At 40.9% G+C, this 15,406-nt stretch overlaps 1 protein-coding gene across 4 annotated transcripts in view; it reads left to right on the top strand.

Annotated features, from left to right (window-relative positions):
* The window catches only part of LOC106090477 (inositol 1,4,5-trisphosphate receptor), a 152,389-nt gene that overhangs the window by 120,882 nt on the left and 16,101 nt on the right, over window positions 1–15,406 (top strand). The window contains exons 9-16 of one of the 4 annotated variants that reach the window (XM_059361367.1): window positions 1,228–1,403; window positions 5,723–5,878; window positions 5,942–6,095; window positions 6,169–6,352; window positions 6,552–6,578; window positions 6,789–7,567; window positions 8,106–8,117; window positions 8,249–8,384. In XM_059361367.1, the coding sequence (XP_059217350.1) occupies window positions 1,228–1,403; window positions 5,723–5,878; window positions 5,942–6,095; window positions 6,169–6,352; window positions 6,552–6,578; window positions 6,789–7,567; window positions 8,106–8,117; window positions 8,249–8,384 (1,624 nt within the window). The remainder of the gene's footprint in view (window positions 1–1,227; window positions 1,404–5,722; window positions 5,879–5,941; window positions 6,096–6,168; window positions 6,353–6,551; window positions 6,579–6,788; window positions 7,568–8,105; window positions 8,118–8,248; window positions 8,385–15,406) is intronic. The other 3 variants (XM_059361369.1, XM_059361368.1, XM_059361370.1) reach the window with 3 other exon arrangements.

Below are 15,406 nucleotides of genomic sequence, written 5' to 3'. Positions count from 1 at the left end.
CATATAGACCGATCCTCCGATTTACGGTCTAAGGCCCATAAAAGCCACATTTATGGTCCGATTTCGGTGAAATTTGGGACAGTGAGTTGTCTTAGGCCCTTTGACATGTTTCTTTAATTTGGTCCAGATCGGTTCAGATTTGGATATAGCTGCCATATAGACCGATCCTCCGGTTTAGGGTCTTAGGCCCATAAAAGCCACATTTATTATCCGATTTTGTTGAAATTTGGGACAGTGAGTTGTATTAAGCCCTTCGACATCCTTTGTCAATTTGGCTCAGATCGGTCCAGATTTGGATATAGCTGCCATATAGATCGATCCTCCGATTTATGGTGTAAGGCCCATAATAGCCACATTCATTATCCGATTTTGCTGAAATTTGGGACAGTGAGATGTGTTAGGCCCTTTGACATATTTCTTCAATTTGGTCCAGATCGGTTCAAATTTGGATATTGCTGCCATATAGACCGATTTCTTGATTTATGGTTTTGGGCCCATAAAATGCTCATTTATTGTCCGATGTCCCCGAAATTTGAAACAGTGAGTTAAGTTAAGCCCCTTGACATACTTCTGCAATATCGCACAGATCGGTCCAAAATTGGATATAGCTGCCATATAGACCGATATCTAGGTTTTAGGTTTTGGGGCCATAAAAGACGCATTTATTGTCCGATGTCGCTGAAATTTGAGACAGTGAGTTTGGTTAGGCTCTTCGACGTCCTTCTTCAATTTTGCGCAGATCGGTCCAGATTTGAATATAGCTGCCATATAGACCGATCTCTGGATTTAAGGTTTAGGGCCCATAAAAGAGGCATTTATTGTCCGATTTCGCCGAAATTTGGGACAGTGCTTAGTGTTAGGCTCTTCGATATGTTTATGCAACTTGGCCCAAATCGGTCCAGATTTGGATATAGCTGCCATGTAGACCGATATCTCGATTTAAAGTCTTGGCCCCATAAAAGGCGGATTTATAATCCGATTTCACTGAAATTTGACACAGTGACTTATGTTCGGCTTTTCGACATCCGTGTCATATATAGTTCAGATCGGTATGAGGTATATGAGTATAAGGTATGAAATTTTCACCGAATTTTGATCAAAGGTGGTTTACATATATACCCGAGGTGGTGGGTATCCAAAGTTCGGCCCGGCCGAACTTAACGCCTTTTTACTTGTTTTTTGATTGAAGTTCAAAATTTTGATTTTGTTATTATTTTTACTTTACAGGAATCCCGTTCCATGGCCGATTTGGCCAACTGCGTGGCCCAGGGTAAGGAGCTGGAAATTGCCATACTAAACTACTATCGCCATCAATTGAATTTGTTTTCCAACATGTGTTTGAATCGCCAATATTTGGCCTTGAATAATCTTTCGCCACATTTGGATATCGATTTGATTCTAAAGTAAGTCATAAACACTTTCACAGTCTTTGAAGAGTCTTAGGAAGATATTTAATTTAAATATGCCTTAAATTAAGCAACCTAGGAGAGAAAGATTCCGATTAGCCAAGTTTACCGACGGCAAATCATCGACAAATCATCTCCCTTACTTCACTATGGCTAGTCGCCTAAACAATACGAATCGTGCCATCCACAGAGAAGGCGTTTATCTTCTTCCTACACTTCAAGACTGTTCGTGACCTTAATGCCTTGGTTGTTATTGCCCTGATGGCCAATTTACTGTACGTAAAGATGTTTACACTCAACGTCCTCGCGTTAACACCACACCATCTCACGTATTCCGGGCGATCACGGAGGCCTGTGGTGAGGCCTGGCTGGAGGGACGTGTTGGCGATGTCCTCAAATAGTTTGGAGTGGCTGACTGTGTCGAAAGCCTTCGATAGATCTAGTGTCACGAGGACCGTCCTATCACATGGCCTGAGCGTTTTATGCTGTCTTCGAAATTCATGCTGATGCTCGGCGAATGAGAATTCTCCAACGAGGCTCGTTAGGAGTAGTCTTTCAAATGTCATGGCTATTGATGAGAGGAGGGAGATCGGTCTGTACGACTCCCCCATACTCGAGTCCTTGACGGGCTTCAGTAGCGAGCTCTCACTGCCCATCTTCCAGACATCAAGTACTATAAGAGTGTTCAATGACAAGTTGAGGACAGTTGTAAGGTACTAAACTCCAGGAAGATTCATATTCTTCAGCAACAGTGTAGAGATTCCGTCGGGGCCCAACGGATTGGATGATTTAGTGCCACGGATGACATACGTACCTTCGCCCACGGTAAATTGTGGTGGCTGTCCATCGGCTCGGAGACTACGGATACGACGAATGGCACTCCTCCTCACTCTCGGAATGCACTACAAATTGGCGCATCTTTTCGGTTCAGTCACAGTTACGTCGCCAAAAGTGACTGAGGTCCTGTTATCCCATCAACCGGGGTTCGGGAGTGATTTAACAGTAGACCACAGCTTTTCTAAACCGGTACCTAAGTTACATTGATTCAAGCTACCAGCCACAAATCCCAATTATATTTGTTGAGAACCCTGTTTATTTCTAGATTCAGCTCGGTGATTCTGGGGATAGTGGAGTCCGTGCAACGAATCCCATGATGTTCGTCTGCGAGTAGCACTGCCTACGTCGAGAAATTGAGCCACACTTGGGGTATTCGACCGGCTGGTATAAAGCTAGCGGTTGCTGCGTTAAGTATGTCTCGGAATTTCCTCTCGACAACTAGCACATTCGAGGTGTTTTCTCTGAAACCGACCCAATCTGCCTTCTTCAGATTGATAAACGTCCGGTTCTTAGAAGTTATTAAGTCGGGTGGTTGGTCGATGGTGAGATTAATGGGGAGGTGGTCTGATCCCAAAGAAATGACGGCTGGCCAGAATATATCACTCAGGAGATCAGGAAATGCAATGGAAATGTCTGGCGAGCTACTGCACCTCCTCGTGATTCTAATGTGAGCATCCTCATTCATTGTGCAGAACGTTGATCCTTCAATTTGCTCTGCCAAATCTGTGCCTCGCTGGTCAGTACCCAGGTGAGAAAGTCCCTAGCGCCAGGCACAACCGAGATGGGTCTATACTGCATAGAATAATGTATAACGAAGGTCAATCCCCCACCTCCATTCCTTAAACGATCCATGCGTGGCACATTGTATTGGTGACAAATGTGCAGGTTGCAGGCTGAAGGTGTTTATCAGATCTATTTCCTGGATTGCTGCAACTAATATGCTCTGACTCATGAAATTAACTATCTCGTTGATCTTGTCTCGGAGGCCGTTGCAATTCAATTGTAAGAATGATACACTTCCCGGCACTCGTCTGGCAATATTAGATGTTGCTGTTGCCTATAATGCCTCACGTGAGAAGTCGAAGGAGTAACATAGTACGACCACTAGCACGCAGTACATTATGCAGTACAATCCCATCGCAGCCGGTTGTACGCACCTGATTGACTCGATGGAGTCCTTCATCGGCAAGGGCAGCCGCCTCAGTGTACAACACACTGCTAGAACAACAAAAACTAGCACGCCGAAGGCGACTCCTACGACGATGACGCTTGTGACCCACGGGATAACTGTGAGCACCACACAGGCTGGAACATTGTGTGGTGTTCATTACTGTCACGAGAAGCTTAGCTTTGAGCCACCGGGCGCGTCCAAAGGTTGCGGATAGTGGAGTAGCTACAACTGCAGTCGCGAACAACCAGCGGTATCGAGAGGAGAGTCTCAGTGAGAGGCCGGGCGACACCGGCTTTTCCACAAATACTGAGTGCATATGATGCTCGATATGACAAGGCGAGCGATTGGCGCCTTTAAATAACCAATGGCCAACCTGTTCCCGAGGCCGTCGGTCCTTTGGACCAGAACGAGCTTGCTCACCTACAGGAGCTTAACGAGGATCGCCACCTCCACATGAAAATATGGCGACAACAACAACAACTTTAGCCAAGACAATCTTTGTAAGTGAGGCTTTTGATTGCTTGTCTTATTGAGATGATCCCAAGGACTAGGGTGACCAGTCTTCTAACAATGGAATGGTTTGTTTCTCAGTGTTAATTTGCACAAAAGATAGGTAGGCCATTGGTAGCTCTCGCTTGGTGATGTGCTACTGCACAGTGCAAATATAAAGCTCTCATAGGATTAAAGGACACGAAGGACAATGGAAAGGCAAATTTGCGGGTCATATAAAAGAAGCATAAGATAACGAGAATGCTAAGGCTATAGATCAGTGGTGGGAAAATACGCACATACTACTGCACATTATTGTGTACGGTCAAAAAAACATAAGCCCAAGGGATTGGAAATAGTATGCACATGTGTTAGTGTGCCGACCACTGCTGTGGATATTAGTTTTAAGATTTTTTTTAATTCTTTTTATACCCTCCACCATAAGATGGGGGGTATACTACTCGAAATATTCGTCTGAGACCCCATAAAGTATATATATTCTTGATCGTCGTGAAATTTTATGTCGATCTAGCCATGTCCGTCCGTCTGTCCGTCCGTCCGTCCGTCTGTCTGTCGAAAGCACGCTAACTTCCGAAGGAGTAAAGCTAGCCGCTTGAAATTTTGCACAAATACTTCTTATTAGTGTAGGTCGTATAAATACAAATACTTCTTATTAGTGTAGGTCAGTTGGTATTGTAAATGGGCCATATCGGTCCATGTTTTGATATAGCTGCCATATAAACCGATCTTGGGTCTTGACTTCTTGAGCCTCTAGAGTGCGCAATTCTTATCCGATTGGAATGAAATTTTGCACCACGTGTTTTGTTATGACATTCAACAACTGTGATAAGTATGGTTCAAATCGGTCGACAACCTGATATAGCTGCCATATAAACCGATCTTGGGTCTTGACTTCTTGAGTCTCTAGAGTGCGCAATTCTTATCCGATTGGAATGAAATTTTGCACGACGTGTTTTGTTATTATATCCAACAACTGTGCCAAGTATGGTTCAAATCGGTTCATAACCTGATATAGCTGCCATATACACCGATCTTGGGTCTTGACTTCTTGAGCCTCTAGAGTGCGCAATTCTTATCCGATTGGGATGAAATTTTGCACGACGTGTTTTGTTATGACATCCAACAACTGTGCCAAGTATGGTTCAAATCGGTCCATAACCTTATATAGCTGTCATATAAACCGATCTTGGGTCTTGACTTCTTGAGCCTCTAGAGTGCGCAATTCTTATCCGATTGGGATGAAATTTTGCACGACGTGTTTTGTTATGACATCCAACAACTGTGCCAAGTATGGTTCAAATCGGTCCATAACCTAATATAGCTGCCATATAAACCGATCTGGGATCTTGACTTCTTGACCCCTAGAGGTCGCAATTATTATCCGATATGCCTGAAATTTTGTACGATGGATCCTCTCATGACCATCAACAAACGTGTTTATTATGGTCTGAATCGGTCTATAGCCCGATGCAGATCCCATATAAATCGTTCTCTCTATTTTACTTCGTGAGCCCCAATGGGCGCAATTCTTATACGAATTGGCTGAAATTTTACACAGGTCTCCAACGTATAATTTAATTGTGGTCCGAACCGGACCATATCTTGATATCGTTTTAATAGCAGAGCAACTCTTTTCTTATATCCTTTTTTGCCTAAGAAGAGATGCCGGGAAAAGAACTCGACAAATGCGATCCATGGTGGAGGGTATATAAGATTCGGCCCGGCCGAACTTAGCACGCTTTTACTTGTTTTTAATTCTTCTTGATTTTTACATTTTTATTTTTATTTTGACTTCCAGATGCATGTCCGACGAAACCATGCCGTATGAGCTAAGAGCTTCCTTTTGTCGTTTAATGCTGCATTTGCATGTTGATCGTGATCCTCAGGAACCAGTGACACCTGTCAAATATGCCAGACTATGGAGTGAAATACCATCGAAAATGTCCATACTAGAGTGAGTTAGAGGTTTGGCTTAAAAAAAAAAGTATTTAAAAATATAAAAAATTTTCTATAACAGTTACGATGGCAAGAATCAACAGCCAGATTTCAATAAGGAAGCAGTGAGAGCAAAATTCAATACCACCATAGCATTTGTGGAGAACTATTTGTGTAATGTGGCAGCCAAAGTCTGGCTATTCACTGATCAGGAACAAAACAAATTGACATTTGAGGTAATCTATAACCTTATCTTAATAAAATTAAGAAAGTTTTTTTTTATACAATATTTGTTTTTCTTGTTTCCAGGTGGTGAAATTGGCACGTGACTTAATCTATTTCGGCTTCTATAGCTTCAGTGATTTGCTGCGGCTTACCAAAACTCTGCTTTGCATTTTGGATTGTGTCTCCGAAAGTGGCATGGATAGTTCCACGGCAGCTGGCCCCAATGCTGGGCGTTTTGAGGCTGCCGTTACCGATTGTAAGTACCCATGTAAGTCTCCAATTACACCCCCTTATAACTATCCTCAAGTACCTCTTAGTCCTATACCTAATTAGTTGTTATGAAAATATTTGAGTTTGTTTTCTCTTATTGGCAACGAATAAGGCTTTGGCTCTGCTTTGAAAAAAAAAAATGATAATTTATTTTTGTTTGTAAAAATTATTTGCAAATTTATTTAAAAACAACAAAGCGGCTGAAGAAGAGGATTCGAAAATTGGTAAGTCCAGCTTTTTCCATAGTCTTTGCAATAGAAAGGAGAAAGAAATTTTTATTTTGAAGAAAAAAATCATTCATTTTCCTACTTTTTTAAAATAAACGTAGAACTTATTTTTCTACTTTTTTAAAAACACCACACTTTGTCATATCACTATACCAAACAAAAAACAAACACACTTTTTTTTGTCTATTCTCCCTTTTGCCAATTTAGCCGAGGGCGGTGTCTTACGTTCCATAGGCGATATGAACACTGTCATGACCAGTTTGGCCTTGGGCTCTGTGGGCCAGGTTATGGCCACCCCGGCCATATCATCACTGCAACAACGCAAATCGGTTTCCCAGCTTATGAAAGAATTCCCCCTTGTCATGGATACAAAATTGAAAATCATAGAAATTCTACAATTCATTCTGGACGTCCGTTTGGATTATAGAATTAGTTGCCTCCTATCGATATTCAAGCGCGAATTCGATGAAAGTGACGCCCATCAATTTGCCCATGCAGAGTCTACTGCCACAGTAACCTCGGCGCCCTATGTGCAGACTACCACCACCACAGATTCGACCACTGCGGGCAGTGGTGTAGTTCCTGGCTCTGTGGGCTCTGGTACCAACACCAGTTCTACACAGGGTGTTGAGACCAGTGTTGCCTCTGCAACTGCGGCTGCGGCCACTGGTGGTGGTAGTTCTAGCAATGCCTCATCCGCTAGCTCTCAGCTACCCCCGGATTCGCAGGCATCGGCAGCTGCTGCATTTCAACAGCGTCAAAGGAATATCGATTTAGAGTCAATTGGCATACAAGCTGAGGGCATATTCGATTGTGAGAAAGGTGATGCGGCCAATCTGGATCTGGATGGCCAGGGTGGTCGCACCTTTTTGCGGGTCTTATTACATTTAATAATGCATGATTATCCACCGTTAGTGTCGGGTGCCCTGCACCTGCTATTCCGGCACTTTAGCCAGCGTCAAGAGGTTTTACAAGCTTTTCGTCAGGTAAGTAAAGCACACCCCCCCCCCCTCAAAAAACACAACCCAAGCCAACACCCAACCCCCCCCATGTTGTTTGTTCAATGTTATGAATGTGTTATCAAAATAGTTTTGTGAGTAGGCAAGTGATTTAGTTTTGAGATCTGGCCCAATCTCCTATACGTTTGGAAATAAAACAAAAGTTGTCACTGCCCTCTACCCTACAAAACTGTTTTAATGATCACCTTTTATTTTAATTTTTTTTTTTTTAATTTTATATTTTACAAAAAAATGCGTATTTAATGTTTGAATGTTGTTTGTATATTTTTTCCTTTGCCATGCTTACTTTAAACATCCCGTTATACACCTTTGTATACGAAATTTTGTTAATTATAATAATTATTTTTCTGATTAAATTTCTGACATGCTTTCGATTCCTTTCATATATATATACAATATAAAATTAAAATTATTTTTAATTATGGATTTATTTTGGAAATATATTAAATATTTATTGTACTAATCTCACAATAACTACATAACTACTACTAATTCTTCAACCCAGTGGACAAGTATAGTTAGTACTTTTGTTTTTAATAAATAACTTATATAAATGTTTAGACAGCCTTTAAACAACACTTCCCAAACGATGCCTAATGTAATGCAATATTTGTTTATTCTACCCAAAAATTAAAAACAAAAATCTAGGTACAACTTTTGGTTTCGGACAATGATGTCGAATCGTATAAACAAATCAAACATGACCTGGATATATTGCGTCAAAGTGTGGAGAAATCCGAATTGTGGGTGTACAAATCGAAAACTTCCGAGGAATTAAATGCCAGTAAGTAACAATAAAATATTAAACAAGTAAAAGCGTGCTAAGTTCGGCCGGGCCGAATCTTATATACCCTCCACCATGGATCGCATTTGTCAAGTTCTTTTCCCGGCATCTCTTCTTAGGCAAAAAAGGATATAAGAAAAGAGTTACTGTGCTATTAAAACGATATCAAGATATGGTCCGGTTCGGACCACAATTAAATTATATGTTGGAGGCCTGTGTAAAATTTCAGCCAATTCGTTTAAGAATTGCGCCCATTGGGGCTCACGAAGTAAAATAGAGAGAACGATTTATATGGGATCTGTATCGGGCTATAGACCGATTCAGACCATAATAAACACGTTTGTTGATGGTCATGAGAGGATCCATCGTACAAAATTTCAGGCATATCGGATAATAATTGCGACCTCTAGGGGTCAAGAAGTCAAGATCCCAGATCGGTTTATATGGCATCTATATCAGGTTATGAACCGATTTGAACCTTATTTGACCCAGTTGTTGAAAGTAAATATAAAATACGTCATGCAAAATTTCAGCCAAATCGGATAGGAATTGCGGCCTCTAGAAGCTCAAGAAATAAAATCCCCAGATCTGCTTATATGACAGCTATATCAGTTTATGAACCGATTTGAACAATACTTGGCACAGTTGTTGGATATCATAACGAAATACTTCGTGCAAAAATTCATTCAAATCGGATAAGAATTGTGCCCTCTAGAGGGTCAAGAAGTCAAGACCCAAGATCGGTTTATATGGTAGCTATATCAGGTTATGGACCGATTTGAACCATACTTGGCACAGTTGTTGGGTATCATAACAAAACACGTCGTGCGAAATTCCATTCCAATCGGATAAGAATTGCGCACTCTAGAGGCTCAAGAAGTCAAGACCCAAGATCGGTTTATATGGTAGCTATATCAGGTTATGGGCCGATTTGAACCATACTTGGCACTGTTGTTGGATATAATAAGAAAACACGTCGTGCGAAATTCCATTCCAATCGGATAAGAATTGCGCACTCTAGAGGCTCAAGAAGTCAAGACCCAAGATCGGTTTATATGGTAGCTATATCAGGTTATGGACCGATTTGAACCATACTTGGCACTGTTGTTGGATATAATAAGAAAACACGTCGTGCAAAATTTCATTCCAATCGGATAAGAATTGCGCACTCTAGAGGCTCAAGAAGTCAAGACCCAAGATCGGTTTATATGGCAGCTATATCAGGTTATGAACCGATTTGAACCATACTTGGCACAGTTGTTGGATATCATAACAAAACACGTTGTGCAAAATTTCATTCTGATCGGATAAGAATTGCGCACGCTAGAGGCTCAAGAAGTCAAGACCCAAGATCGGTTTATATGGCAGCTATATCAGGTTATGGACCGATTTGAACCATACTTGGCACAGTTGTTGGATATCATAGCAAAACACGTCATGCAAAATTTCGTTCCAATCGGATAAGAATTGCGCACTCTACAGGCTCAAGAAGTCAAGACCCAAGATCGGTTTATATGGCAGCTATATCAAAACATGGACCGATATGGCCCATTTACAATACCAACCGACCTACACTAATAAGAAGTATTAGTGCAAAATTTCAAGCGGCTAGCTTTACTCCTTCGGAAGTTAGCGTGCTTTCGACAGACAGACGGACGGACGGACGGACAGACGGACGGACATGGCTAGATCGACATAAAATGTCACGACGATCAAGAATATATATACTTTATGGGGTCTCAGACGAATATTTCGAGTAGTTACAAACAGAATGACGAAATTAGTATACCCCCCATCTTATGGTGGAGGGTATAAAAATTATTAGAAAAATTTTTAATTAGAACAAAAATAAAATGTTGATACAATTGTTTATAAAAGAAAGTAAAAAAAAATTCCATAAAAATAAAAATGTTGACCATATCTTCTGTCTTTAGTTTCAATAAGACTCAAAACAGGCTGAACCGAACAAAATAGGGTACTCCATTTGTATAACCTACACCACTACTGTGGTACAGGGTATTATAACTTAGTGCATTTGGTTGTAACACCCAAAAGGAAGAGAGACAAGAATACCGATCGACTCTGACTCACTTTCTGATTCGATTTAGCTATGTCCGTCCGTCTGTCTGTCCGTCTGTCCATGTTAATTGGTGTACAGGTCGCAATTTTCATCCTATCGTCTTCAAATTTAATACGGGCATGTTTTCGGCCTAGAGACGAAGCCTATTAACATTGGAAACAAGTAAAAGCGTGCTAAGTTCGGCCGGGCCGAATCTTATATACCCTCCACCATGGATCGCATTTGTCGAGTTCTTTTCCCGGCATCTCTTCTTAGGCAAAAAAGGATATAAGAAAAGAGTTGCTCTGCTATTAAAACGATATCAAGATATGGTCCGGTTCGGACCACAATTAAATTATATGTTGGAGACCTGTGTAAAATTTCAGCCAATTCGTTTAAGAATTGCGCCCATTGGGGCTCACGAAGTAAAATAGAGAGAACGATTTATATGGGATCTGTATCGGGCTATAGACCGATTCAGACCATAATAAACACGTTTGTTGATGGTCATGAGAGGATCCATCGTACAAAATTTCAGGCATATCGGATAATAATTGCGACCTCTAGGGGTCAAGAAGTCAAGATCCCAGATCGGTTTATATGGCAGCTATATCAGGTTATGAACCGATTTGAACCTTATTTGACCCAGTTGTTGAAAGTAAAAATAAAATACGTCATGCAAAATTTCAGCCAAATCGGATAGGAATTGCGGCCTCTAGAAGCTCAAGAAATAAAATCCCCAGATCTGCTTATATGACAGCTATATCAGTTTATGAACCGATTTGAACAATACTTGGCACAGTTGTTGGATATCATAACGAAATACTTCGTGCAAAAATTCATTCAAATCGGATAAGAATTGTGCCCTCTAGAGGGTCAAGAAGTCAAGACCCAAGATCGGTTTATATGGTAGCTATATCAGGTTATGGACCGATTTGAACCATACTTGGCACAGTTGTTGGGTATCATAACAAAACACGTCGTGCGAAATTCCATTCCAATCGGATAAGAATTGCGCACTCTAGAGGCTCAAGAAGTCAAGACCCAAGATCGGTTTATATGGTAGCTATATCAGGTTATGGACCGATTTGAACCATACTTGGCACTGTTGTTGGATATAATAAGAAAACACGTCGTGCAAAATTTCATTCCAATCGGATAAGAATTGCGCACTCTAGAGGATCAAGAAGTCAAGACCCAAGATCGGTTTATATGGCAGCTATATCAGGTTATGAACCGATTTGAACCATACTTGGCACAGTTGTTGGATATCATAACAAAACACGTTGTGCAAAATTTCATTCTGATCGGATAAGAATTGCGCACGCTAGAGGCTCAAGAAGTCAAGACCCAAGATCGGTTTATATGGCAGCTATATCAGGTTATGGACCGATTTGAACCATACTTGGCACAGTTGTTGGATATCATAGCAAAACACGTCATGCAAAATTTCGTTCCAATCGGATAAGAATTGCGCACTCTACAGGCTCAAGAAGTCAAGACCCAAGATCGGTTTATATGGCAGCTATATCAAAACATGGACCGATATGGCCCATTTACAATACCAACCGACCTACACTAATAAGAAGTATTAGTGCAAAATTTCAAGCGGCTAGCTTTACTCCTTCGGAAGTTAGCGTGCTTTCGACAGACAGACGGACGGACGGACGGACAGACGGACGGACATGGCTAGATCGACATAAAATGTCACGACGATCAAGAATATATATACTTTATGGGGTCTCAGACGAATATTTCGAGTAGTTACAAACAGAATGACGAAATTAGTATACCCCCCATCTTATGGTGGAGGGTATAAAAATTATTAGAAAAATTTTTAATTAGAACAAAAATAAAATGTTGATACAATTGTTTATAAAAGAAAGTAAAAAAAAATTCCATAAAAATAAAAATGTTGACCATATCTTCTGTCTTTAGTTTCAATAAGACTCAAAACAGGCTGAACCGAACAAAATAGGGTACTCCATTTGTATAACCTACACCACTACTGTGGTACAGGGTATTATAACTTAGTGCATTTGGTTGTAACACCCAAAAGGAAGAGAGACAAGAATACCGATCGACTCTGACTCACTTTCTGATTCGATTTAGCTATGTCCGTCCGTCTGTCTGTCCGTCTGTCCATGTTAATTGGTGTACAGGTCGCAATTTTCATCCTATCGTCTTCAAATTTAATACGGGCATGTTTTCGGCCTAGAGACGAAGCCTATTAACATTGGAAACAAGTAAAAGCGTGCTAAGTTCGGCCGGGCCGAATCTTATATACCCTCCACCATGGATCGCATTTGTCGAGTTCTTTTCCCGGCATCTCTTCTTAGGCAAAAAAGGATATAAGAAAAGAGTTGCTCTGCTATTAAAACGATATCAAGATATGGTCCGGTTCGGACCACAATTAAATTATATGTTGGAGACCTGTGTAAAATTTCAGCCAATTCGTATAAGAATTGCGTCCATTGGGGCTCACGAAGTAAAATAGAGAGAACGATTTATATGGGATCTGTATCGGGCTATAGAACGATTCAGACCATTATAAACACGTATGTTTAATGTCATGAGAGGATCCGTCGTACAAAATTTCAGGCATATCGGATAATAATTGCGACCTCTAGGGCTCAAGAAGTCAAGATCCCAGATCGGTTTATATGGCAGCTATATCAGGTTATGAACCGATTTGAACCTTATTTGACACAGTTGTTGAAAGTAAAAATAAAATACGTCATTTCAGCCAAATCGGATAGGAATTGCGCCCTCTAGAAGCTCAAGAAGTCAAATCCCCAGATCTGTTTATATGACAGCTATATCAGGTTATGGACCGATTTCAACCATACTTGGCACAGTTGTTGGATATCATAACGAAATATTTGGTGCCAAAAATTCATTCCAATCGGATAAGAATTGCGCACTCTAGAGGCTCAAGAAGTCAAGACCCAAGATCGGTTTATATGGCAGCTATATCAGGTTATGAACCGATTTAAACCATACTTGGCACAGTTGTTGGGTATCATAACAAAACACGCCGTGCGAAATTCCATTCCATTCGGATAAGAATTGCGCCCTCTAGAGGCTCAAGAAGTCAAGACCCAAGATCGGTTTATATGACAGCTATATCAGGTTATGGACCGATTTGAACCATACTTGGCACAGTTGTTGAATATAATTACAAAACACGTCGTGCAAAATTTCATTTCAATCGGATAATAATTGCGCACTCTAGAGGCTCAAGAAGTCAAGACCCAAGATCGGTTTATATGGCAGCTATATCAGGTTATGAACCGATTTGAACCATACTTGGCACAGTTGTTGGATATCATAACGAAACACGTCGTGCGAAATTCCATTTCAATCGGATAAAAATTGCGCCCTCTAGAGGCTCAAGAAGTCAAGACCCAAGATCGGTTTATATGGCAGCTATATCAGGTTATGGACCGATTTGAACCATACTTGGCACAGTTGTTGGATATCATAAAAAAACACGCCGTACAAAATTTCATTCGAATCGGATAAGAATTGCGCACTCTAGAGGCTCAAGAAGTCAAGACCCAAGATCGGTTTATATGGCAGCTATATCAAAACATGGACCGATATGGCCCATTTACAATACCAACCGACCTACACTAATAAGAAGTATTTGTGCAAAATTTCAAGCGGCTAGCTTTACTCCTTCGGAAGTTAGCGTGCTTTCGACAGACAGACGGACGGACGGACAGACGGACGGACATGGCTAGATCGACATAAAATGTCACGACGATCAAGAATATATATACTTTATGGGGTCTCAGACGAATATTTCGAGTAGTTACAAACAGAATGACGAAATTAGTATACCCCCCATCTTATGGTGGAGGGTATAAAAATCGATTCAGATTTGGACGTAGCTCCCATATATATGTTCGTCCGATTTGCACTAATAATTCAATAAAATTTTCATTTGTTAACCGAATCTCTCGAAATTTAGCAGGAAGGATTTTTTTTCTTACTCTCGACCTTAATGGCGAATTTCACAGAAATCGGTTCAGATTCAGATATAACTGCCATATATGTATTTCGCCCGATTTTCACTCCTAGAGCCATTGCAAACGCATTTATTGACCAATCTTCCCAAAACTTTGTACAACGCCTTCATCGGCAACTACCACAATATCTGAGAAGTTTGCTCGAACTCGGTTCAGATTTAGATATAGCTCCAATATATATGTTCGTTTGATTTGCAGTAATAATGCAATAAAATTTTCATTTGTTAAACGATTCTCTCGCAATTTGGCAGAAAAGATTTTTATATGACTCTCGACCTAACTGGTGAATTCCATAGAAATCGGTTCAGATTCAGATATAGCTGTCATATATGTGCAAAATTTTAACGCCCTAGGTGATCTAGGCGTCTCTTGACAGGCCCCTAAATTTGGTAAAGTCGGAATTTTTAAAAACTGTTCGGTCTGCCAAATCTTCATATGTGGTCCGATTTTCAAATTTCTTTTTCGGTTCTATCCCTTGTGCTATCACTTGCCGCGCCTATACTGCATCAGTAAACTCGTAGTCCTATTAGTCCGTAAATAATACCGAAAGTTATGCTGTTCTCCTTTAAACTTTCTTTTAGTATTAGCCTCGTCTTCTCACCTCTCGGATCGTCCCATAGGATGACGAAAATCCTACTGACCTTTTTCTGTTCCACAGTGTTACATGCGCTTTCGTCACCCACGCTCTTAACTTAGACTGCGTTGACCCGAAAGGCTTTGGATTCACCAAGTGTACTCTGGCCTTAATCGTCAAATCGTGTGTCCTTTCATTCCTTCTTACTTCGCTATGGCCCGGAACGCAAACGATGCGTATCGTGCCATCCTCAGAGAGAAGTTCAACATCTTTCACTCCAAGACCGTTCATAACCTAACCGTCCGGGTTGTTATTGCCCTGATGGTCAGTTTACTATCCAAAAAGGTCACGCAGT

This window comes from Stomoxys calcitrans, chromosome 2 (genome assembly GCF_963082655.1).
Source record: "Stomoxys calcitrans chromosome 2, idStoCalc2.1, whole genome shotgun sequence".
In the NCBI taxonomy this organism is placed as follows: domain Eukaryota; kingdom Metazoa; phylum Arthropoda; class Insecta; order Diptera; family Muscidae; genus Stomoxys; species Stomoxys calcitrans.
The sequence above is the reverse complement of the archived record's forward strand: the minus strand, read 5'-3'. Positions and strand labels throughout refer to the sequence as shown.